General features: G+C 36.8%; 1 protein-coding gene across 6 annotated transcripts in view; it reads left to right on the top strand.

Moving 5' to 3' along the window:
* The window catches only part of MRPS27 (mitochondrial ribosomal protein S27), an 87716-nt gene that overhangs the window by 17990 nt on the left and 44523 nt on the right, over positions 1-25203 (top strand). For 3 of the 6 annotated variants that reach the window (XM_072826753.1, XM_072826754.1, XM_072826755.1), the window contains one exon: positions 1454-1512. The exons of the other annotated variants lie outside the window; for them this stretch is intronic. In XM_072826753.1, the coding sequence (XP_072682854.1) occupies positions 1454-1512 (59 nt within the window). The remainder of the gene's footprint in view (positions 1-1453; positions 1513-25203) is intronic. 6 annotated transcript variants of the gene reach the window in all.

Here is a 25203-nt window from a genome sequence, read left to right as displayed (position 1 = left end):
AGCTTCAGACTCTCAAGCTCACACAGTTCATAAACAGAAAAAGTGGGTTTCAAACCCAGATCTCTATAACATCAAACTTCTTTTCTGTTGCCTCCCTCAAATAGATCTGATCTTTTCTTTATCATGAATTTATTTTGTGACATTATCAACTGGGCCTTCTCTCAGTCTCCTCATTTCCAGGTGGGCTTAATAGTATTTCGCTCATGGGGCTGATGTGATGCTAAAATGAGATCTTCGTTGTGAAAATACTTTGTTGCCGTTAATGGTGCCTTAAAATTCAAGATTTTAAGTCTAAAAGAGGAAAAGTAAAGAAATTCTTATCCTTTTTAGTCTCGGGTCCTTTCTTTCTGCCTCTTGATATTTTCATTTTAGCATGGAAACAGTTTTAACTAGGTCATAGCCTAAATTATGTAGGCTCATAATTTTCAGAGGGGAACTGAAAAGCCATTGCTCATCTCTTACATGATAAGATTTCTGTATGGCACAATACCTGGTGTTTGTTGTAGTAGTGCTTTAGAGCTTCGGGAGCTTTCATGTACATCTTCTCATTGGGGCCTCACACTCTTTAATGCAGGTGCCTCTATTCTATTTATGCAGATGGAGCAGCTAAGTTCCAGAGCGGCTGTGCCATCTGTCTATGCCACACAGCAAGCAATCAGGAGAGCTAGTTCTCAACTTTAAGTACTGTGTTAGAAGCGTATTTTTTTGCTCCTTAATGAGGTTTCTAAATAAAATCCTTAAGTCCTAGACATTTTTAGAAAGTCTCCCCCTTTTTACTCTCTTCCTCTTCATGAGGTTTTAATTATATTCACAACATGCATTTTCTCCTACTCCATTCTTTTTGCCTGTGTGTCTACTTAGGGTAGCATCCATCCTTGGAATAATTATTTCTGTTTGCTTCTTTATTTTAGAGTTAGGGAGCACAGATAGGGATTTTGTGGTTCAAGGAAAACTTTGTTGCTGGAAGGATCACAGGTGGATGGAACCGGGATAGGAAATCAGAGTAGGAAAAATGATCATAAGACTGCATTTTCTAAATTTAGGTGTTTGTCTCTTGGGCCATATTTTTTCAGCCATAAGAGTCTTTATCCTTTCAACTGTGTATTCTTATGTTTGAAGCTTGGAACAGAGAGAAAATATCAAGGTTTAAAGATAAAGGGAAATACTGATAACTAATTGTAAACGGAGGAGGAGCTCTCTCTTGTTCTGAGCAGGTTTCATATTTGGTTTTCAAACAGTTTTTCTAACCAAGGTTGATCTACACATAGAAAAAGAGAAGCCATTGTATATTCTTTGCATTAGTATCAAAGGTTTCAAGGATGGAGTCATACCATGCAAACAGTGGTCCAATAAAATGAGTATCTTATTTTTTTTTTTTAAGTCAGGGTGTGAATTAGGTCCAATCTATGGCATAATGTATATTCAACCAAAGGTTTATTTTTCTGTCTTTTAGTTTGTGGACAACATTTCCTCTAGAGAAGAGATAGACCATGCAGAGTATTACCTTTACAAGTAAGTTTTCCATTTTATTTGGCTGTATATTCTCTCACAAAAGGCATTAGTTATTCTATATAATGTTTATCTTGCTATTTAAGTTTATGTTTTGGAGATATTTCCATATCAGTATATAGATAGCTTCCTCATTTTTTATAAGTGTATCATATTCCATATTATGAATATATTATTTAAGCCAGTTTGCTCTTATAGGACCTTGAGGGTTTACCCAGTCTCTGTTTAAGGTGCAATGCAGTAATTAACAACCTTGTACATATGTAGTTTTGCACATAATTCTCATAAGTGTATACATTTGGAATTACAATAGCTATTGCCAAATTGCTTTCCCCTGAGATTTCACCAGTTGATGTTCCCACTGGCAGTGTATGAATAAGGCTTGTTTTTACAGCTTGGTCAACAGATATTTTCATGCTCTCAGACATTTTTGTTAGTCTGATAGGTAAAAATTTTAGGTATCTATTTACCTCTTCTCTCTCTTTCTCATTTGGATAGAAATACAGTCTATATGCACTATTTACCTATTTTTAATTAACAAAATACTTTAAAACTTTCTGTACGTTACCACATTTACTTCATTTTTTCTCATGGCTGTAAACAGTCCCACTGTGAACTACAGACATACCCATATGTAAAAAGAAAAAGAAGCATGTTCAGTACAGCACCACCTATAATAGCAAAAGACGTGAATAACCTAAAGCTCGTTAAATAAGGGGCAGTCCTGAAATCATAATCGCAAGTGCCCTCCTACTCTTAATTAAGATAAATATAAAGAGATTCCTTGATGAGAGTAAGCCCTGCCTTTCTTGAGTGGTTCTTTGGCACTGTAGGGCTCCTTTGAGAGTTATTTTTCCCTATAGTGGAAGGTACATTTGGGCTAGCATATGCCCAGTTCTCATTCTTTTGCTTTGTTGACAGCAAAATGCAGAAAACTGTTCCAATATCTAAAGAAAAATTATTTCTTAGAATTCCATCCTGTGGGACACAGTGCCATAGTCTTGTAAGAAACACATCCCAAATTGACAACTACCTCTGTAACGTATAATTGATTTGAGTGATTCAACATTGAGCAAGTGTTTACTGAGCACCTACTGCATGTGCAGGCTGTGTCAAGGTGCTGGTATATAGTGACCAATAAGTTAAACATTGTCCCATTCCTCATACATTAAAGTTTAACTGAGAAATTTAAGTCCTACCTTTAAGGCTATCTATGATTCTTCACATGATGTTTGGCCTGGAGTCTTTCTGAAAGTTTCCTAAAATCTCTTTCCTCTTTCCATATAGATCATATAGAAGACTCTTACCCATCTTAAGTCTGAGCCAATCTGAACCACTGTTTAATTTGATATCTCATCCTTTCCTTAATCAAAACTGATATCCTAATATGATATTGTCAACAGTACTTCAACAAAAAAACAGAACTAATATTCTAACTATGACTTACAACCTTTTTATTTCTATTCTTTCTCCTCCCTTCCATTGCCAAGAAAATTGGCTCTCTTTTTCTCTCTCTTTTTTTTTTCTAAGACATTTTTGTGACTTTGTGAGATTGCTTTTACACATGTATGGGATGAGGTATAACCCCAAGAAACTGCATCAAGATGTAAATAACGGAGGTTGGCTAGATTCACTCATTAGCTAAATGTCACACTCTTGCTTTCCAGCCTTAGAGAACATATAAAACAGCTATTCCTCAGCAAAATTAGAATTTTCAAGTTATGAACTCATGGGGTTTCTCTCCATTAATTGAAATCAGGAATGTTAATCCTGAAGATACCAAGATCCTCTGGTGTTTCCATTGGTTAGGTCTTCTGTGTGCATTCCAGGTGGGATGATTTTAGAGATCTTAAAGTTATGATCACAAGTCTAGGGGGAAGAAATGTCGAAGTGATTTCTTAATCCCAAATAATTGGTAGCTTCTTGCTCGACTACCTAGAGGATTTCTCCTTCCCCAGGCAGTACAGTCTTTGATAGGCCCACAACAGGACTTCGGGCTGCCGCCTTTCATAAGTTCAACTCTAGCTGCCTCAGCCTGTGCAGATGAGGCTCAGCAAGGAAAGCATAGCAGCCACATCCTCTCATCTTCCAGTGATCAAATCTCCCCAGGGATTATGTAAAGAATATCAGAGCCAGAGAAGTTTGGAATCTTTGAGTGATCAGTGGGAAGCTGACCAAGCACCTGCCGTCGTATCAGGTGCACAGTAAGCAGTTCCAGGTCCCAACAGTTCGGGGTCCTACTCACACATGCCAGCCTGTTAGCATTCTGTCATCCCAGGAGAGAATTTTAGCCTCTGAATCTCCTGAAGGACACGGTTTTAAAAGTTTAGGGGCTTCAAGATTGAGGGTCCCAAGGATCCTTTAAGGAGACTTGGAAAGGCTGCTTTTGAGAAAGCAGGAGAAGGAAGAATTTCTAAACACCCCTATTTGGGCTTTGATCTATTCTCTGGGGACCTGCAACCCTATGATGGACTTTCCCCACACTGTTCATTAAAAAAAAAAAAAAAAAGTAAATGATGCAGTAAACAAAGAAATAATGTGAGTTAAAGATGATGAAAGCAGTTAATACCAGAAACTATATAGGTTGACAATAAAATTAAAAAAAAAAAAACTCCGATAATATCCTACACATTAAGTGGGAATATAAGCCAAGAGTAAAAATTATTACAACAGCACAAAGGCTAAATTGAGGTATAATAAACAAAACCCAACAGCTAAGAAACAGGAAAATAAGGCATGCCAAGAGCTGTTGGACTATAACAAAACAAAGGAAACATGCTTAAAATAGAACAAAAAAGTGAAAAAGAAAATAAATGAGGTAAGAAGGGCCTGATTTCTCTACGTATTCTATTCACAAAATATGTACAGTTATGGCCAAGAGAGTGGGAAAATAGGCATAGGCATGCTGTTGCGTAAGTACTCTCAGCAGGCTTCATAGTAACCCCCTTTATGAGTGGTTTTCAAGTTGTCTCCCAAGAAGCCCTGGAGCTGGCTCCTTACAGGGGTTTGGGGGTGTGGGTTGGGGAGGAAGGGGCAGTGAGGGAGAAGCCAAGCCCTGCTGCCGTCAGCCCTCTGCTTCTGTTCAAGCCAGAGAAACTATATCTCCAGCTGCTTTATGGATCAGGGCCTGCAGAGAGAATTGAGCAAGGTCTGTGAACTTAGATGAGAATAAAACTGTCTATTTTTTTTCCACTAAATTCTCAGTGATATTTAGCATTTCCTTTCATTTAGAATATACGCAACAGATCACAGTATTATAATAAGCAGCATCTGTGTCTTTCTCACTAATAAAAACCGATTTTTTTATTGTTTGTTGCAGATATCTTAAATTATGCTCATCACTGCTTAGAAATTACATTTGGAATTAAACTGCTAGTTGGTATTAATTCATGCAATAAAGAAGCACATGTTCCCACATCTTAAGGATTTTTAAAATATTTTGATAATTGTATTTCACTATAATTGGTTTCCTTTGTGATCCGTGCTTTTATTTTATGCATTTACAACATCATTCTGGGAAGGGGCTTATGAGCTTTCAGAGTTCCAGAGAGTTCATGCCACAAAGAAATGTCAAGAACCCCGCTATGAGATCATGTTTGAAGAAAGGTCCTTTGCTTAGGCTTATTCCTGCTGCTTCCCTCAGGTCTTTTGAAGTTTTCTAGGTCTTTGTGTTTTTGTTTTTGTTTTTGTTTTTTTCTTACAAAGAAGGCTTTCTTTTCTTATTTTAGTTTAGACTTTATAGAGTAAGACAAACATATGGCCGATAGGTAGGCTGTTTTCCAAATGAAAGCATAAATACAGCCAGCCTCCTGAGCTTCCCCACTGAGCAGGAAGAAGGTGGGGGGAAGGTGAGAAGGGGACAGGCCCCTAGATGCTGGCAGCAGGAGAGCAGTGCGTGGGTGGCATGGGGCAGGAACAGGAACATGTCTGCGGGGTTTTGGTATCCCTTCCCCTCCTGGCCTGGCGAGGAGAAGCCAGGAGACTGCCCAGCGGTAGCAGCAGAGGTTTTGAGGCACCGAGGAGAGAGGTAACCCCATAAGGGATGGCTGCTGAGAGGAAAGGGTCTTTCTGTGGGCATTTGACTGCTGGCATAAGAAGCTGACCGCTAGGGATGCCTGGGTTGCTCAGTGGTTGAGCATCTGCCTTTGGCCCAGGGCCTGATCCTGGAGACCCAGGATCGAGTCCCACGTCGGACTTCCTACATGGAACCTGCTTCTCCCTCTGCCTGTGTCTCTGGCTCTGTGTCCCTCATGAATAAATAAATAAAATCTTAAAAAAAAAAAAAAAGCTGACTGTGAGTCATGCTTGATATTTATTAAAGAGTTTTCTGTGTCCCATGTTAGTGTTAAAAAGAGTTGAGCAGAATATTTTTCATTTGGGCATGGGATCAATTTCTTCTTGCCACTCAACATGCCCTCTCCTTGGCTTTTGAAAGAAAAAGTGTTCTTACCTTTGCTGTACTACAAATCTAGAGCACTCCTAAGAATTAGATTTGCATCTCTAGTTTACTGATGCAGAGACTAAGGCATAGAGATTCGCTGAGAACAGCCAACATCGACGGTGTGCATGTAAGCCCCTGCCTGTCCCAAGCAGAAAAGGGAAGCCACAAGGATGGAATGTGAGCAGAGGGGGACAGGACAATGAAAACAATAATGCAGTGTTTTCCCAGTGCAAGATCTTATTGATAAGGATCCCATAAGGGGCTACAGTTTTGTTTTTTCAGGTGTTTTGTTTTGTTTTGTTTTGTTTTGTTTTGTTTTGTTTTTTTAGGGAATCTGAGACAAGGGATTCCATAGAGACCAGAGTATAGAGCATGATAAAGCAGGAGAAAAGTAAAATTAAGGAACAGGAAGAAATCCCTTATATTTCTTGTAGTCTGTGAATCATTGGTAATACTTGGTTTCTAAAAGCTGTGATCTTAGCTTTTTCTCCAGAAGAGATCCCCATTTAGGATTTGTCAACTTGAGGTCAGTGTTACAGCAAGCTTATCTAAAGTTTTCCTGTATCATTTTGTGGAGAGCATCTCTTGGGCCACCTGTTCAGTGGTTCTGAGCTCAGGACTCCCCAGGCCCATGTGTGCTGCCCACATGCACAAAAGTGCATGTGATTCCTGAGGCAGGCTCTATGTCTCCATTTTTAGGAGATAAAACTGTTTTGTCATCAGTAAAATTGTGGCACCAATAACAGCCTTTGTTTCCACAGTTCCAACAACCTTTAACAACTCCCGTGTTGGTATTTGATTATTGGATTCATTGATTGGTAACTCAAATCATGAACATTCCTTCTTTCCTGTGGTATCCTCTTCACCAAGGATGTTTACAAATCACATCTTTAAAGTCTTATCTAGACTTTTAAATACTTTGGGGCCAAGACAATTTAGACAAACGTGAAATAAAACTTGTTTCTTTTATTATCAGAGTGTCAGTAATCAGAACTGATAATTTAATCTGCAACACAATAGACATTCTTGAGGGCTGATAGAAATTTCTAATGTATATGACATATTTTCTCCATTTTAAGAATATGATATTTTTTTCAAGTATTCTTTTAGGGTTCCTGGGTGACTCAGTCGGTTATGTGTTCAACTCTTGATTTCGGCTCAGGCTGTGGTCTCAGGGTCCCAGGATCCAGCCCCAAGTTGGGCTCCATGCTCAGGAAGGAATCTGTTTTAGGATTCTCTCTCTCTCCTTCTCCCCCAGTTCCTCCCCCCACTCACACAGTTTTTCTCTCACTCTCTCTCTGTCTCTCTCAAATAAATAAATAAATTTTAAAATTAAGTAGCCTTTTGGTTTTTAGCAAAAATGTAGAGAATGCTGAATTGTCATTCGATAAGAAGAGATGGTTGTAGAGCTCCATGAGAAGGTTTATTTTTCTCCCAATACAGCTCTGTTGTCATGCAAAGTGGCCTGTCACCCATTAATGAGAAGAAGTCAAGCTTGTGTGGCAGACTGTGTGCTGCCAATACATTCATCCAGACTGTACCTTGGCCTCAAGCATCTTTCGTGAGTTGCTTAACGGACCTGGCAGATAGTAGGCGTCCCTGGTTGGAGACGGATGGTAGGTCAGGAACAGCTGGGGTGAGGCAGATGGCAGCCTGCATGTCTCCAGGTCCCAGGTTGGCAGCCAGTCTAAAAAAGGATGGACCAAAATAGCTTCATTTTTCACTAAACAAAAATATCCCAGTGTTTCCTTAAAAGGTGAGCACGCTACCCAAGCCCTATATTGTAAGAATCCATGCCTGTGGAAGGGGTGGGGGTGGGGGTGGGAGCTTATTGGTAGTTTAAACAGTAGTAATTTTCCTTTGAGGGCATAGAGATTGTATATTTCAGCAATAAAAGGAAATTAGAGATTTTTCTGTTAGCATATTACTAGGTGTCATTATGTTTGAACATTATTAAGAAAAGGTAAGAGCCCAAGGGGAGATAAATGATTCTTCCAGCGTTAAAAAAATAATAATAACACTTCCATGCTTTAATATTGCCAAGTGCTTTATTTAGTTCTTATTGGCAGATCCTTACCACAGGGCTGGGAGAGAGTTTCTTACTGTTCGTGGCTCTGCATTAGACAATAGTCAATTGTCAGGGGCATTGTCTGAGCCTTGCCAAAGACGTGCTGGAGCTGCTGCCAGTTGGGGTGAGAACGCATTGCCCCTGCTCCCACTCTGCACTTCTCTCCCCACTGGTCTCATTTCGACCTGCAGCCTGGTTAGAGCAGCCACGTGGGGATAACCTTTAAGGGTACTTTCCTGGCTTTTGTTCACAAGCCCTACCTAACTTTCCCAGAGTGATCTGATGCCATAGTTACTTTCTTTTACTCCTCTGGTGTGATGAGTAGTCCCCTGGAGGCTCTTCCCCTAAGAGTCTTATAGCCATCCATGCAGCTACAAACATTGATGTACAAGGCTTTGTGGGGACAGATGCTTTCCTTTGGGGTAGATATCTAGGAATGGAATGACTGGAGCATATGGTAGGTAGACGTTTTCCGAAATGGTTATATATTTCACATCCCAACAGAAATTCCACATTTTTGCCAGCGTGCTTAGCCTTGCTGGTAGGGTTTATTGGTATCTCATTGTGGTTTTAATGTGTTTGCCTAAACAACTATGATATGGAACATCTTTTTATGTGCTTATCTGCCATCCCTAAATCTCCTTTGCTAAAGTGTCTGTTCAATTCTTTTTCCCATTTTTTTTTTAAATCAGGTTGCTCATTCTTTTACTGCTAAATGTTAAGAATTCTTTTTCTCATAGCTGTGTCTTTTCATTCACTTAATAGTGATTTTCAGAAGGTGGTTTTTATTTTTGACAGAAGTCAAGTCTGTCAGTTTGTTTTCTTGTATGCATTGTGCTTTTGCTGTCAGTGAAGAAGTTCTTGCCTAACCCAACACTACAAAGATTTTTCTCCTGTGTTTTCTTTTAGAAAGAACTCTGGCAACATACATCAAAATTATGAATACACATACATACCCTTTGACACAATAATTTCACCTCTAGGTATTTGGCTTCATCACACACTTATGAAATAATAAACTAAAACTTTATGTTGATCAGTAGGGGCCTGATTACATTAACTATTTACAGTAGAATTTAGGACATTTAAACGATAGGACAAGTTATAAAGTGCATTCAGCAAAAAAAAAAAAAAAAAAAGATAAAGAACTCTCTGTTACATTACCACTGTGGATTCTATGTAAATGCAGTATGTATATATGTGCTTTTATACATACGTTTCATAGCTTTAGGCCTCAGAGTTAGGACTGTGATCCATATCTGAGTTATTTGTTGTATATGGTATGAAATAAGAATCAAAGTTAATTTTTTGGTGTAAGAATACCTAGTTGTATTAGCATCATTTGTTGAAAAGATTATTCTTTCTGTACTGAATTACTTTTGAGTTGCTTTGAAAGTCAATTTTTTGTGTATGTGGTAGTTTCTTTCTGTATTATTTTGTTTGTTCCATTGACCTCTCTTCCATTGTTATCTTGATGCCAGTACCACACTGTCTGGATGGCTCTAGTTTTATAATAAGTCTTAAGATTAGCTACTATAAGTCTTCCAGTTTGGTTCTTTTTCAAAATCATTTTGGCTGGTTCAGGTCCTTTGCATCCCATGTCAGTTTTGGTATGTGTTCATACACACATATGCACATACACATACATGCATACATGCACTGTTAATGTACAGAAATTAGGAACAAACTCAGTTCGAGAAATACGTATTGAATGCCTAGTATGTATTTAGAAACAAGAAGGATAAGAGGGAAGATTCTAAGGGATGTGAAGGGAGATTGATTATATGAAAGTCAGTAATCATTCTTTTCCCAGTGAAGCCAGTGTTTAACTGCCCTGACAGAATTTGAGATGGAAATACATGAAGACAAATTTCATGTCCGTAAGACAAATGATTCTCAGCTCTGTTTATAAGGGAAGTTCTGAAACCAGTAGATTTAAGGGAAGTATTTTTTAATTTTCCAGAGCTGTGGGTGTTCAAAGGAAGGATATGATATAATCACTACAATCAAAAAGATTATAAATTGGTTGGCGATAATTAGATACATGGAGTAATTCAAAATCAACACAAACCCAAGATTTAATACATGGGTAAATTGACTGTATTTGTGTGTTTTAGAGAAAGCATGCATTGGGCAGGCTGAAGAGGAAGTGATATTATCAGAAAGCATTCATAAAAGAAGTAGAATTTGAGATAGCCTTGAAGAATGGACAAGTAGGAGGAACAGGAACAAATGTCCAAGATGGAACAAGCAGTATAGGTAGAGTTAAAAGAGTAGGGTGAAAACTGGCTTTATGGGAGATGGGACTGCTCTAACTAGAAAGACTTATTAAGGAACAGTGAGAAATAAGGAGATTATAGAGGGAAGAATGCTGGCAGAGGAGAGAGTTTAAAATCTGTCATTACCATACATTGCTAGTAGATAGGTAAATTGGTATAACTTCTGCAGAGAGAACTCTGGCAACATACATCAAAATTATGATGTACATATACATACCCTTTGACACAATAATTTCACCTCTAGGTATTTGGCTTCATCATACACTTATGAAATAATAAACTAAAACTTTATGTTGATCAGTAGGGGCCTGATTACATTAACTATTGACAGTAGAATTTAGGACATTTAAACTATGGGACAAGTTATAAAGTGCATTCAGCAAAAAAGAAAAAAAAAAGATAAAGAACTCTGTTACATTACCACTGTGGATTCTATGTAAATGTAGTATGTATATATGTGCTTTTATACATATGTGGATATATGTATGTATGTGCATAGCTGTCTCTGAAATGAAATATATATACACGTAAAAACTGCTAATAGTGATTTCTATTAGATGACCTACTATGATCTACTAAGAAACATCTTGAGGATTTCACACGGAAGAGGAGAACCTGGGTGATTTTTTTTTTAAGGCCTGGCTAGCTGTTGACTAAAAATCTTTCTTGTACCTTCTAAATTTATCATGAGTATATATTACTTACTACTTTTTAAAAATACGGAACCTCAACAGAGTTATCAGTAGTCTTGAAGTATGTATCATAATAAAGGTATTTCAGAAATATTAATAACAGTAAGTTTTGGATTGAAAAGGGAAAGTGTTGGGAGGAAATTGTCTGCATAAAGTGATAAAAGGCCTGATCTGTGGTAATTGACGGTGGAAATGAAGAAAGAAATGTTTTGCACATCGGAGGGAAAAAAATCAATCAACAAGATTAGTGACAAGTCGAATATAAAGATAGAAAACAAGGAGGGTCAAAATGAGCTGAAAATTGAACCTCAGTTAATGAGAAAATGGCTACTCCATTGATGGAAGTATTGAACTAGAAGCAGATTTAGAAAATGGCAAGATGATGGGTTTTTCTTTTGCCTTTTTATTGTGTACATACAGATTTCTAAGTTTGCTGCATCACACCTTACACCTACTGACCACATTGAGCTATTTAAGAGGAACTGGTCACAGACCTTTGGAGAAAGAACAGCTGCCAAAACATACCTACATTAGAGTCTTCCTAATGTCCTGGTGCCAACTAGGAAATTTTAGAGTAGGCAGTCTCTGAAGACTTCTTAACTTTCAGAATCTGAAATTTAGACTTGGGAAGACTAAGCAATTTCCTTAGAGCCACATGAAAAATCCAAGCTGCAGATGATGACCTCACTTCCAATTCAGAGGCTCATCACTTAGACGAGGCTATCTCTTTGTGCCAGTTCTTTGTCCTAAGGCAGAGTAAGGAATAAAGCAGAAGATAAAGACTCAGTGAATACTTCAGTAGCTCATAACGGAGTGACACAAAATTAATTAAACCCAGAAAAAAACCCCTAGAATATACAGAGATACAACTATAAAAAATATGCATAATCATGAAAAAAAAGTGCTGAAGAGATGCTGAAGGAATCAGGATGTCAGGAGTTAGATGACATGGATTTTTAGGAACAACTTAGTTTCCACTTCGATCTGTAACTTGGAGCCGGTTAATGATCTCTGGACATCAGCTTCTCAGATGAACAAATGATCTTAGATGCTTCCCAAGGTACCATATGTATCTAAAATTCTGTTTCTCAATCTCACTGATCTAGAAGCTAGACCTTATCACCAGAAACCTGATGTTGAAAACCTGAGATTCTGGTCTTTGTTTAGTTTCTGACTCAGAAGTTCATTTACTTAAATACTGGAGTTGACATTTCAGCCACATTAACTATGAATATCACAAGAAAAACTAATGAAGGTAAATAAACAATAGAAAGTGTAAGGGGATCTCTTAATCTCATCTGGATTTGGGTGACCGGCTTCATTTACCATCTCATTTATAAATACTTTTAGTAATTTTCTTAGTATAAGAAGTTCGGTATTGAGTTTTGTTTTCCAGGGAGCGAGTATCTATCTATCTATCTATCTATAGATAGATAGATATGTTTGTGTGTATAAATATAGATAGATAGATACATAGATATATATGTTTGTTTATGTATATATATGTTTGTTTTATATATATATGTAAGTTTATTTATTTGATATTTTCCTATTATCTTTTCCTGGAGAGCCCACAAAGCACCATTTTTGATGCCTTGCATATACATGGGATTTTTATTTTTATTTTTTATTTTTTTTATTTTTAATTTATTTTTTATTGGTGTTCAATTTACTAACATACAGAATAACCCCCAGTGCCCGTCACCCATTCATTCCCACCCCCCGCCCTCCTCCCCTTCTACCACCCCTACCTAGTTCGTTTCCCAGAGTTAGCTACATGGGATTTTTAAAAGGAGGAAGCTAAAATCTATTCTGATAGCTGCTGACCCCTCTGGATTAAACCTAAAAATCTTCTACCCTTTTGTATAAAAAGATATATCCCAAGTTGTTTTTTTCCACAGTATAAAGTCCTTTGATCAAAAAAAAAAAAAAAAAGTCACTTTCTTGGTTGTTTTCATAACTGCAAAGTCATTATCAAGGTAGCAGAAATTATAGCTGTAGGGCAGAGAGAAAGACATCACTGTAATGTCTTAATGTTTATTAAATGGAGAGTCTTCAGCATGATTTTGCATGTAAGGCAATTTAACTTAAAGATAAGAAATCTTTTTAGGAGCTGGTACAGTATTTAAGGGAGACATGAATAGATAAACAGAAGCTTTAAGAAGACCTTTGTGAAAACTGTAGTTTCAGTTGATTTCATAGTGAGTTTTGAGGCCAGTGGCAAGTGAATTCCTAAGTATTTTTGGATGCCATCTATCTAGGCAAGAGTATACTTGAGGAACTAGAAGTATTTAATGTGAATTCTCTTTAGTGCCCATCCTACAATCATTTTCATGATACATTTCCAGTTATGTTTGTTTTTACAGATAGACTTTATATTTTGAGATCTATTCTCTTCTTTTTAATAACATTGCTGATTTTTAAGACCAGTGGTAGACATTTCGTAGCTAGTAGTGGGCAAGGCTGGGACATAAAACCAAGTCTCCCAACTCTAGGCCAGTACAGCACATAAAATGTGACACACTGGCTGTTACGTGGCTCAGTGATGGATGCCACCAAGAGCAGAAATTCACATTGGTCATTTGTCTTCATTGATAAAAGCCAGGCAGAGTTTTGATGGGAAGAACACTGAAATTATTTGTTAAAATGAGAAATTTGTGGATCTCATATATATAGCTAATTATAGTCCTCCATTTGCTAAGATAACAGCAGGTACTATCAGTTAACACGGATGGCACGCTTTCCCAGCGCTTTCAGACTCCAGCCAGAATGGACTGCTATTCTCTGAATGTGCCCATTGTTTTCTTAACTTTGCCCACTCCCCCATCTGCATCTGATAAGATGCAACCTTGTCTTTTAAGACCTGGCCCAAATTCTGCTACATGTATAAATTTAGCCTGTTTTTCATCATTTAAATGTGATTTCTCTGACTCTCTTCTATAGGATTTTCTTTTATCTACTCAGAGGGCTTATTTGGTTTATTTTTTTTCTTTTGACTAGTCAAAAATATGTATTTCTTATTCTTTCTTTACTTGAGAAGTAGTATAGTGTAGTAGATAAGAGCATGGCCTCTGGAGCCAGTCTATCTAGATTTGAATCTCACATGTGCCATCTTTTAACTGTATGATTTAGTTACTTATACTCTCTGTCCCTCAGTTTCCTCATCATTCAAATGAGGATTAATATAGTGCCTGAGCTTGAGGATAGTTGATACTTAAAGAAATTAACACAATAAGATCCTTAGAATAGTCTTGGGACAGAGTAGGTCAGTGTTCAGTAAACTTTAGCTTTAACGTTGTCTTTGCTGCACTGCAATATTTTGAAGAGCAGGGGCTATACCTTCCCTCTATTTCTCTCCTTAGGGAAAATGTGTTTTGAACTCTAATTTTGGTTACTAAGCCTAATGGTCCCCAACTCGTTGTCACCACCCCCACCTGGGACATCAGAGTACAGAGAGTATCAGGACTCAGGATAAGGAGAAATAGATGCTTATGAATACTCATCATGCAGTATTCAGTTGGAATATCACAAATGAGGGAGATGCTGCCTAACCCTGAAGGAGAGCTAATTGACCGTCCCCTGTATATACCCATACTGCTAAGCTTATGGCCAGAAACCAGAAGGGGGCAGCAGAAAGTCATCCGCATCCCAGCTGTGGAGCAAGGGGAGAAGCCCGGAGAAGGTGATTGCCAGTTAGCAACAACCTGCACCAGAACTGATCTCTGATAAGATGTTACTGAATTGGTTATCAAAATGCAGATTAGAACTGAAAGAAGAGGTCTGTTCCAGGGGCTGGGAGCGTGACAGGAGAACATTTAAAGGGTTGAAATAGAAATTGAAGAACTGCTTCCAATGATTTTAACTGTGATATTTAGAGTACACAGAGCAGCTAGCTAAAAATGTCTAAAGATGTTTAATACTATCAGCATTACCCAGTATTTTATTTTGTTTTGTTTTGTTTTGTTTTGTTTCCCCCAAATGTAGAAACTCAGTAAGAGTTCCTATTTGTGTGGCCTATTTTATGGAAAGCAAGGCTGCAATTTGTACAGGAAAAATCACTTCCCTTTTAGTATATTTCCTGCTGGGCTTTCAACTACATCTCTTCATTTAATTTGTTTTAAACTAATTGACACTAACTCTCAGATTTCTTCTAAAGTCGATGCAAGTCCAACCAAAATCTGAGCAGAATGTTTTGTGGAACTGGAGAAGATGATCCTGAAATGTTAAGGAATAAAGGGCCAAGAATAACCAAGGCACTTTGAAAAAGACTAAGATAGAATGACAGGTTTACCAGATAGATAACATGACTTAGAAAGTGATGGTAAATAAAAATGAGTTGTTTTCTTAGACTAGTGGAACCGAATGGAGAGAGTCCTAAAGGAATGAGCACCCATACAGAAATTCTACAGATGTTTTACTCATCAAAGAAGAAAAAATAGATTGGTTAATGAATGATACTTGGACAATTGATTATATGGAAGAAAATTTAATTCCTACCTCAAAACATGTGCACACACATTTTGTTTAGGTAGATTAAAAACTTCAATGACAAAAACATAAAACTTTTAGAAAAATATAGAATATTAATATTTGTATGATATTGTGGAGGATTTTTTTAAACAAGACACAAATAACTAGGAAAAGATTGATAAATTTTTGATAAAGTTTAATGCATTAAGTTCTGTACCACAAATTAACAAATTAATCATTAACAAATTAATATTAAATTAGTACCATTAACAAATTAAAAGACATGCCACAGGTCAGAGAAAGATTCGTAATGCATATTACTGTATAGATCAGTAAGATAAGGTAATGTCAAAATAAATAGAAAATATGAACCAGCAACTCACAGAATAAAAAACCAGAATGTCCATAAATATATGAAGATGCTCACTCTCATTAGTAATCAGTTAGGTTACAGATTAAAAAGAAAATGTGTATTTTCACATTTGCATTTATCAGATGCAAAACTGAAAAGTTTTGCCTATGTTAATTACGGCAAAGAAGAGGACCAACAGGAGCTGGTTCACTGCTAGTGGAACTTGAAAGCGGACTAGTCAGCTTGAAGAGTCGTTTGGGAGTAGGAAGTAAAGTGAGGATGGACATGGTCTTGTACTTAGCATTCTGATTCTAGGTGGATACCTGAAAGAAACTCTGGCAAGTAGAAGGATGAAGTCATAAGAATATTCCTATAGCAGTGTCCCCAATAGTAAGAAACTAGAAGCAGCATGGTCATCAGCACTAAAACAAAGTGTGATAGGCTCACTCAGTGGAATGCTGTACAGCAGTGAGAGAATAAATTGAAACTACATTTGAGCTTGATTATCTAAAAAATGTAATGAGTGAAAAAACATGGTGAAAGATGATACATACAGTGTAACATTTGTGTAGTTTGAAAACTTAGAAAACAATGAGGTAGCTTATATGTTTATGTGGATACATGTATAAAGATATAAGAGTGTAAAAACTTGCTTAAGAATGAAAAACAGAAAATTCAGGAAATTATTTACCTGTGACAAAGGATGAAGTGTAGGAATAGGGTCAGGAGATGTATATGGGGGGGGGGGGGACTATAGCTACACTTAATCTCTTCTCCCACCACGCAAAAAAATAAGTCTGTTTTTACGTTTGTTAAAAAGTTTATCTGGACAAATTTGAAGCCAATTCCTTCTCACTTCCTCCTTAAAAAATTTTGAGGTAGGACTGGCCCAGCTTGGATCTGAGTCTACTCTGGCAAGAAAGACAGGGTAGTACATTTGGGCCAGATGACAACCCACTTTCTAAGGATAGCAGTCTTGGGCCTCATATGGCTTTTTTCTATATATGGTCCTTTAAAAATGTAAAAACTCTTTTTAGCTCAGAGGCTATACAGAAACAAGCTGCAGGCCAGATGTGGTCCATAGGCCCTGGTTTGCTAACATTGATCAATACTCTCACTTATTTTCTCCTGTCCTTAAAATTTTCAGAGGAAAATCCCAGCGTGTCATTTCATCTATCCTTACTGTTTTGTTTTGTTGGAAAAAAAGTAAAGACTAACACATAAACTAAGTCCTGAGTTCTCTGATTTTGTACCTTGGAGCTTGAGGAGGAGCAATCCATTGGATGACTATTCCGTCTCCTATGATGAGCATAGATACGAGTTTCATCAGCCCTATAGCAGATGCCGAACGACAGCAAATGGCTGGCATGTGCTCCTTTTTACACAGGTCTCAGAAGAAGAAAGATGACCTTGTTACCTGCTAGACACGCAACTTACACAGATACTATTTATCAATACTGATAAGTTGGCCTTTTATTTGGGTGTTTCTCCTACATAACTACTATGCAATGATGAAAGTCAGAACATTTAACAGTACTACAATAGTTATGATCTAATATATAGTCCCTATTCAGATTCTTCTGAGATTGCCTCATTAATATTCCTTATGGGTGTTTTTTTTTCCCTAGCCCAGGATCCAAACCAGGATCATACATTATATTTAGTTGTCAGATCTTGTTAGTCTCCTTTAATTTAGAACAGTTTCTCAGCTTTAGTGTATGTGTGTGCATGTGTGTTTCTTGACCTTGACATTTTTAAAAAATACAGACCAGTTATACTGTAGACTGTCACCCGGTTAGGATTTTCTGATATTTCCTAAGAAGGAAGGAGTTTGTGGACGGGAGTACCACAGAAGTGATGCTATGTTCTCAATGAATCTTTATCAGGGGAGGCATGTTGATGATTCATTCCAATATTGGTGATGTTAATTTTGATCACCTTATTAAGGTGATATCTACCAGATTAGGCCACTATAAATTCAGTTGTCTCTTTGTAATTAGTAAACAATGTGTAAGGAGACACTTTGAGATTATGAAATATCCTTTTCCTCATCAAACATTGGTTTACTAATACTGGCATCCTTTGATGATTTTCTAACTGTACCATTCCTTCTGTATTTTAGTTAGCATTCCACTTGTTAAAAAGAACTTGTCCTTCCTCCTCATTTATTTATTCATTTCTTTGTATCATCAGGACTCATGACTTGATTTTATTCGGTAAATTATAATCCATTACTTATTTTGATACTCCAAATATTCCGTCTTTGGTGAGTAGGAGACCCTGTTTCTCGCATTGTTTTCATATGCCATCCTTCTTTGAGCATTTCCTTATTTTCTAGACAAAAAGTTCTTTCAGTGTCATCTCATACTTTGTCATCTCAGCTCTGCCCCAGCTCTTGAACTGGCCATTTTTCCAAAGAACCCCAGTTCTTTTTAGAGGAGAATGGCATTCAGAAGTCAAAATCTGCTTATAGGGTATGCTTACTGCTATGGGGATATTATTTTTTCCAGACTATCTCAGTGGAGAGAGCTAACAAATCTATCCATTTATGTAGATTATATATATATATATATATATATGTTATGTTTATATTATATAAAATACATATATTTTTTTAAACCATCTTCTTGCTGATGCCTCCATTTCCACTCTTAACACTTCAGTTTCCTTCCCTAATTTTATAATTCCTTTCTGGCAGTGAGAAATTTGATTCTCAATATTTTTTTATCATGTATCTGTTTTACATATATTTCCTCCTAATATAAGACTTTTCTGTTTAGTTTAATGGTATGTTTTGACAAATGCAGGTTTTTAATTTTGATGAAATCTAATATAGTTGTCTTTCATTTATGGTTATTCTATGTCCTAAGTAGTTATTGTAGACCCGTTAGTCGCAGATATTTTTTCACTTTCTTCTTTAAGATATCATTTTAGATTTTATGTCCCAATTTAACTTTATATCTCAAACCAATTTTTGCAATGATGAAAGTGTTGATGTTCTTTTTTTTTTTCCTTAAGGATGATTCTGCTTTCTGTACTATTTTTCATTCATCTGTCTATCCTAATGCAATACTATACTCATACTGCTGTTAAGTCTTGAAGCCAGATAATATAAGTCCATCACCTTTGTTCTTTCCTAATATTCTAGTCATTCTGTGTCCTTTACCTTCCATATATTTTGGAATGAGATTGTCAATCTTTCTTAAACAGTCCTACTGGGATTCTGATTGGGATTTTGTTAAATGTCTAGATCAATTTAAGAAGAACTGGCATCTTACTTAAGACCTTATATGATGTCATAAAATATTGAGTCTTCCAACTAATGAACATGGGTTGACTCTATTTATTTATTTGGTTGTCTTTCCCTCAGCAATGCTTTATAAATTTCATTGTAGGGATCTTGCAAGTGTTTTGTTAAATTTATTTCTAAATATTATAGAGATTTTGATGTTACTATAAGCGAAGTTGATTTTCTAAATTTTATTTTCTGGGGTGCCTCAGTTGGTTAAGTGTCCACTCTTGATTTTGGCTTAGGTCATGATCTCAGGGTTGTAAAATTGATCCCCTAGTTAGGATCCATGCTAGGTGTGGAGCTTGTGCACATAAGCTTGTGCACACACACGCATACACTCTCTTCTAAAAAAATAATAATAGAATAAATAAATTTTATTTTCCAAGGTTTTGCTTCTAGAAATACAGTTGATTTTTTTTTTTTGTCTCATGACCTTGTATCCTGACACCTTGATAAATTCACTCATTAATTCTAGTAGTTGTTTATAGATTGTTAAGTGTTTTCTACATATTGCCTTTGAATAGAAATACATGTTATATCTTTCAAATTTTAGGCCTTATAATTTCTTTTTCTTGCCTTATTGCACTAGCTAGGATTTCCAATGTGATGTTGAATAAAAGGAAGTGGGCAGATATCCTTGCTTTATTCTCAGTCTTGGCAGAAAGTATTTATTTCACCTTTAGGTATGATGTTAGATGTAGGTTTTTCATAGATGCCCTTTATTAGGTTGAGAAAGTTCACTTTTATTCCTAGTTTTCTGACAGTTTTTATCATGATTGGATGCTAAATTCTGTTAAATTTATAAAGATAAAGTTGATCATATGTTATCATATGTGAATTACTGTTACAATAGTGAATTATTGTGGAACCAGCCATTTTTCTCCATTCTGTTATAATAGTGAATTACTTTGGGGGCATTTGGGTGGTTCAGTCTGTTAAGCGTCTGCCTTTGGCTCAGGTCATGATCCTGGGGTCCTGGGATTGGGCCCTGCATCAGGGCAGGCTCCCCTGCTTGTGCTTGGTCTCTCTCTCTCTCTCTCTTGCTCTCATTCTCACTCTCACTCTCAAATAAATAAGATCCTTTAAAAAGATAGTGAATTACTTTGGTTTTCAAATGTTAATCCTACCTTGCATTCTTGGAATAAATTCCCAAGAATATAGTGTTCAAATATATTCCTAAAATTAAATTTGTTAATATTTGTCAGAGGTATTTGTGTCTATTTTGTTGATGATACTGGTCTCTAAATTTTTTTGCTTATAACATCCTTGTGTGGTTTTGGCATCAGGATTATGTGATGTCATAAAATGTTTTAGGAAGTGTTCTCTCCTTTTATTTTCTGAAATTTTGTATAAGATTTATATTATTTCTTCAATATTTGGAAGCATTCATCAGTGAATGCTTTTGTCTCTGTTCACATCTTTGGGCAGCGCTCAAAATGAACCACTTTACAGGTCATCTGAGTAGGCCTGGAGTTTTCTTCTTAAGAATATTTTAATTAGAAATTCATATTTTTGAATAGATATAGGTCTTCTCAATATAATTTTGTTTTGTATTTTTCAGTATTGGTGATGTTGACCAGTTCTTAACAGTCATTCATATTGCTTTGAACTATTATATCTTTTATCCTGTCTTTTTACTGCATTGTTGGTCTTTTTCTTACTAATTTGTAGGACCTCTCAATGATTAGGGGATAGCTTTGAATGATGAATATTTTTTCTTTTTTCTTTTTTGTGAATTATTTTGCTTTATGCTAGTGTTTGCTACGTAGACTTTTTTTTTTTTTTTAAGGTACTTGAATTTATCAATCTTCTCTAATGGCTTTTCCATTAGTCTAAGAATGACATTCTCCACCCCAAGAAATTTCCCCATATATTCCTTCAGTGAATGTATGCTTTCATTTTTAACATGTAAACATACAATTCATCTGGAGTTTATTTTGGTTTAATTATGTGAAGTACAGATCCGTATATACATGTACCCACATTTAAAAAAATATGGTTAGGGGCACCTGATTGGCTCAGTCAGTAGAGCATGTGACTCTTAATCTTGAGATTGTGAGTTCATGCCCCATGTTGGCTGTAGAGATTACTTAAAAATAAAATCTTTTAGGAACGCCGGTTTGGGGTGGGGGTGGCAGGGGCGCTCAGTGGTTGAGCATCTGCCTTCGGCTCAGGTCGTGATCCTGGAGTCCAGGGATCGAGTCCCACATCGAGCTCCCTGCCTGGAGCCTGCTTCTCCCTCTGCCTGTGTCTCTGCCTCTCTCTGTGTGTCTCTCATGAATAAATAAATAAAATCTTTAAAATAATAAAAATTTAAAATATGGCTAACCAGTTATCCCATTGATGTTTTTAAAATAATAAATACCTCTTTGTCTACTGATCTATTACGCTACCTTATCACATACTAATTCTTGTTTGAGTTTGGGTCTATGAATTGTGCTATTCCACTGATCTGCGTCTTCATCCAGTAGCATCACATTTGTTTTAATCATCATAGCTTCTGAATGTGTTTTAAAACCTGAGGAAAAAGTCCACCGTTCTGTCCACCTCTTCACTCAACCTCTACTATTTTCCTTTCTCCTATGCTTAACAACCTTGTTAATTGTTAGAAATATTTTTCACATACCTTATTTAATATACATTTCTTCCTCCCTTTCTGTAGTGGGAACGCTCAAGTGATGGTTCAAAGTCAGAGATAGCTGACAGGGCCTCAAATAACCTTTAGGGCATGTTTATGCAAAGAAGAAAAAGACTGCATCTTCTCGACAGATAAATTAGGGCAAAAGGACCTTTTTCTGAGAGAAGCAGCCTTGTACCTGATTACCCAGTTGCTAAAGGCTGGCTTTTGTCTCTGTTCACATCTTTGGGCAGCGCTCAAAATGAACCACTTTACAGTTATAACAATCTCGAATTATACTGTATCATATAAATAAATTAGTCTGCGAAAGAATTACTAGGAAAGCCAGATGCATATTCCTCCCCTTGCCTCCTCCCCATCTGAGCTGTTAGCCCCAGAGCTGGCTAATTACATCATTCAATAATGTGCTTCCTTAAGTAGGAGTACAAGTGGCTGTTCCCACTAAATAACTCCCTGCCTTCAGGAATGCCCAGATTGAGATGAGAGTAAATAAACCTCTTGAAAGTCCAATTGACCGCCCATCAATTGGACTGACATTGTGGGTCATCATGGTGAAGGTCAAATACTAATAATTACTTGTATCTATCTAGAAGTACATTGTCATCTTGTTTATCATCCTCTTGAAAAAGCCTGCAAAACTGATAGGGCAGGTATTGTTCTTACCCTTCTTTTGTGGGTGATGAAGTCAGCCAGAGGAGAAACATTTCCAAAGTCAAACAGCTAGTGAGTGACAGCTCAAAGAAGTTTGAGATTCTTTAACCTGAAAGAATACTAATTTCCTATATCACACCATCTCATAAAAACATTATTTGTTAACTCTACAAACACTCAGGCAGATTAAATGTATATTGTCATTAAATTGTGATGATACATTTCATCCTTTGGAAAGTACACTCATATTTCTGGCATGTTCATATTGCCTTCCCTAGTGTGCCAAATACTTCCTATTCAGAAACACTCAAAAGTACAAAGAGAATAATAATATCTTTTTAAGGAAAAGGCAAAAGTTGCATTTTTGTATTTGTTTTTCATTTGTTTAGTGGAGGTCTGTAAGCCTCTGGCCTTTTAGAAGATTGAAAGAAAATGATTTTGAGAGTAAGGTTACACTGTGGGTATAATTCTATGATATATTAACTTTATTATGTTCATAATTCTATAATTTAAACCATAGTTTAAAGAGGTGGCTTGTGTGTGTGTGTGTGATCTTTCTCTGTCATAGAAGTGAAAGTTAACATTCAAGTCTCTTGATACAATATAGGTTTAAAACCAAGTAGGAAAACTGCTAAAGTGGCTTTTGAGGTTGGGAGTCACTGCAAAAGTTGTTTTTAATGCCTTTAGATCTCTCTCTACCCCCCCTCCTCCCACCTCTCTCCATTTCTAAATATTACCTTTCTTTTTAGATAGTAATCGTTTGTCCTCTACTGTGAAATCTTTTTAGCCAAGTATTTTATAGTGATTGACATAGTTCACCTGGATATTTATTTGGAAAGCAGCACCTGAATGCACACCATTTTAAAAAGCCTTGTTATCTTATTACTGCAAGATAGTACAGATTCTTTTTCATTTGTTTTGATATCTGCATATTTGGCAGCACCAAATTTGATTTTGACTGCAGGCACTTTAGACTTCGAACAAAATGCATTTCTGGAACAATCTAAGGTGAATTTTTTGAAGATAATGATTATCTCTTATTTGATTTTATATTCCCAGCATTTATCTGTGCCTGGAACATAACTGACCCTCAATAAATATTTGTTGAATGAATGATGGAATGAAGTGTGTAGCAAATTAATGCCACTTGAAATCCTGACTGTGTACACATTACTCCTTTTGTTTTTATGTTATTTGAACCCATTTAATAAGTGAGCAAGGATACATTTTTTTTTAGGCCATTTCAAATAAATTTCATTGTGAAACAGAATAGGGAAGTAGTGTGGTTGGTAGTAAGCTCTAGACTGGAAGTGGAAGTTCCAATGTGGTTCTACAAAAATGATTGTAGTCTGATCCTGGTCAGGTCACTTAGCTTTGCTGACCTTAGTTTTCTCATCTTTAGAATAAAGGTAGAAAGTTGTATAGAAATCACTTAGCTCATACATGTAGAAATGTTCTGGAAAGGTTAAAAGCCTTGTAAAGGTATAAAGGAGCACTGCTTTCTTATTGGCTTTCCCTAGAGCTCTGAGCCACAGTTTGGGAAGGCTTGAGGTCCCTTTTGCCATAAAATTCAGCATGTTTTTTTACCATGAAGAAAGATTCGGGACACCTGGGTTAGCTCAGTGGCTGAGCGTCTGCCTTGGGCTCAGGTTGTGATCCCGGGATTGTGGGATCGACTCCCGCGTAGGGCTCCCCACACGGAGCCTGCTTCTCCCTCTGCCTGTGTCTCTGCCTCTCTCTCCATGTCTCTCATGAATAAACGGATAAAATCTTTGAAAAAATAAAAAAGTTTTGTGAACCCAGTGGTAACACATAGCACATTTTGGTTCCTTGCGGCTTCTGCAGTTCAATAACATTTTTCTTGTCATTCATTTCTCTACCTGTAACTGTGAACTGAGTCAACAGCAGATATATAGAATATGAAAAAGTACATGGTGCCACTTTGGGGACTTCTACCTCCAGTCAAATCCAGGCCTTGGGAAAGGTGATGTTCAACTCCTTTTTTAGGGTTAGATGTTGGGGTAGTTGTGTGTATATTACATCTAGTGGTCCTTGAGGGCAGCTGATAGAAATACCCACTTCCTTGACATATTACGAGCAGGTCAGACAAGAAAGATGTGGGCCTAGGAAGTTGGAGGAAGCAATATGTATATCTGACTTGCCAGACCTAGTATCTTTTCAGTTCAGTGAAAATAAAAGAGCTGCCATATAGGTAGATATATCTCTCTCAAATTGTCACTCCTTTCTATTATTCTTCATGATTTACTTATAAGATCTTAACATGTTTGGTTAATTTTTTTATCCACCCCAGCAAAGCCTGTTGTTTCTTCGTCCACATTCTTATATCTTCCCTTTCTCTGTCCCATAAAACATAATCCTGGGTCAAGCTCTGTTTTCTGTTTTTGTTTCTGGTATCCATATTTAAATTTTGTTTATAGCAATCTTCAAAGAAGAGAAAAAAATCATTAATGGATTTCAAATCAGAATCCTGCTTTCATTTCAAAATTCTAATCAGGGGGATCCCTGGGTAGCTCAGTGGTTTGGCACCTGCCTTTGGCCCAGGGCACGATCCTGGAGTCCCGGGATCGAGTCCCACATCGGGCTCCCTGCATGGAGCCTGCTTCTCCCTCTGCCTGGGTCTCTGCCCCTCTCTCTCTCCCCCTCTCTCTCTCTCTCTCTCTCTCTCTCTACATATATATATATATACACATGTACGTATATATGTATGTATATATCATAAATAAATATTTAAAAAATTCTAATCAGTGGTTTAAAATAGGGTATTTGACCTTAGTTAAATTCATTAATGTT

The sequence above is a fragment of the Canis lupus genome, chromosome 5 (assembly GCF_048164855.1).
Source record: "Canis lupus baileyi chromosome 5, mCanLup2.hap1, whole genome shotgun sequence".
In the NCBI taxonomy this organism is placed as follows: domain Eukaryota; kingdom Metazoa; phylum Chordata; class Mammalia; order Carnivora; family Canidae; genus Canis; species Canis lupus.
The sequence above is the reverse complement of the archived record's forward strand: the minus strand, read 5'-3'. Positions and strand labels throughout refer to the sequence as shown.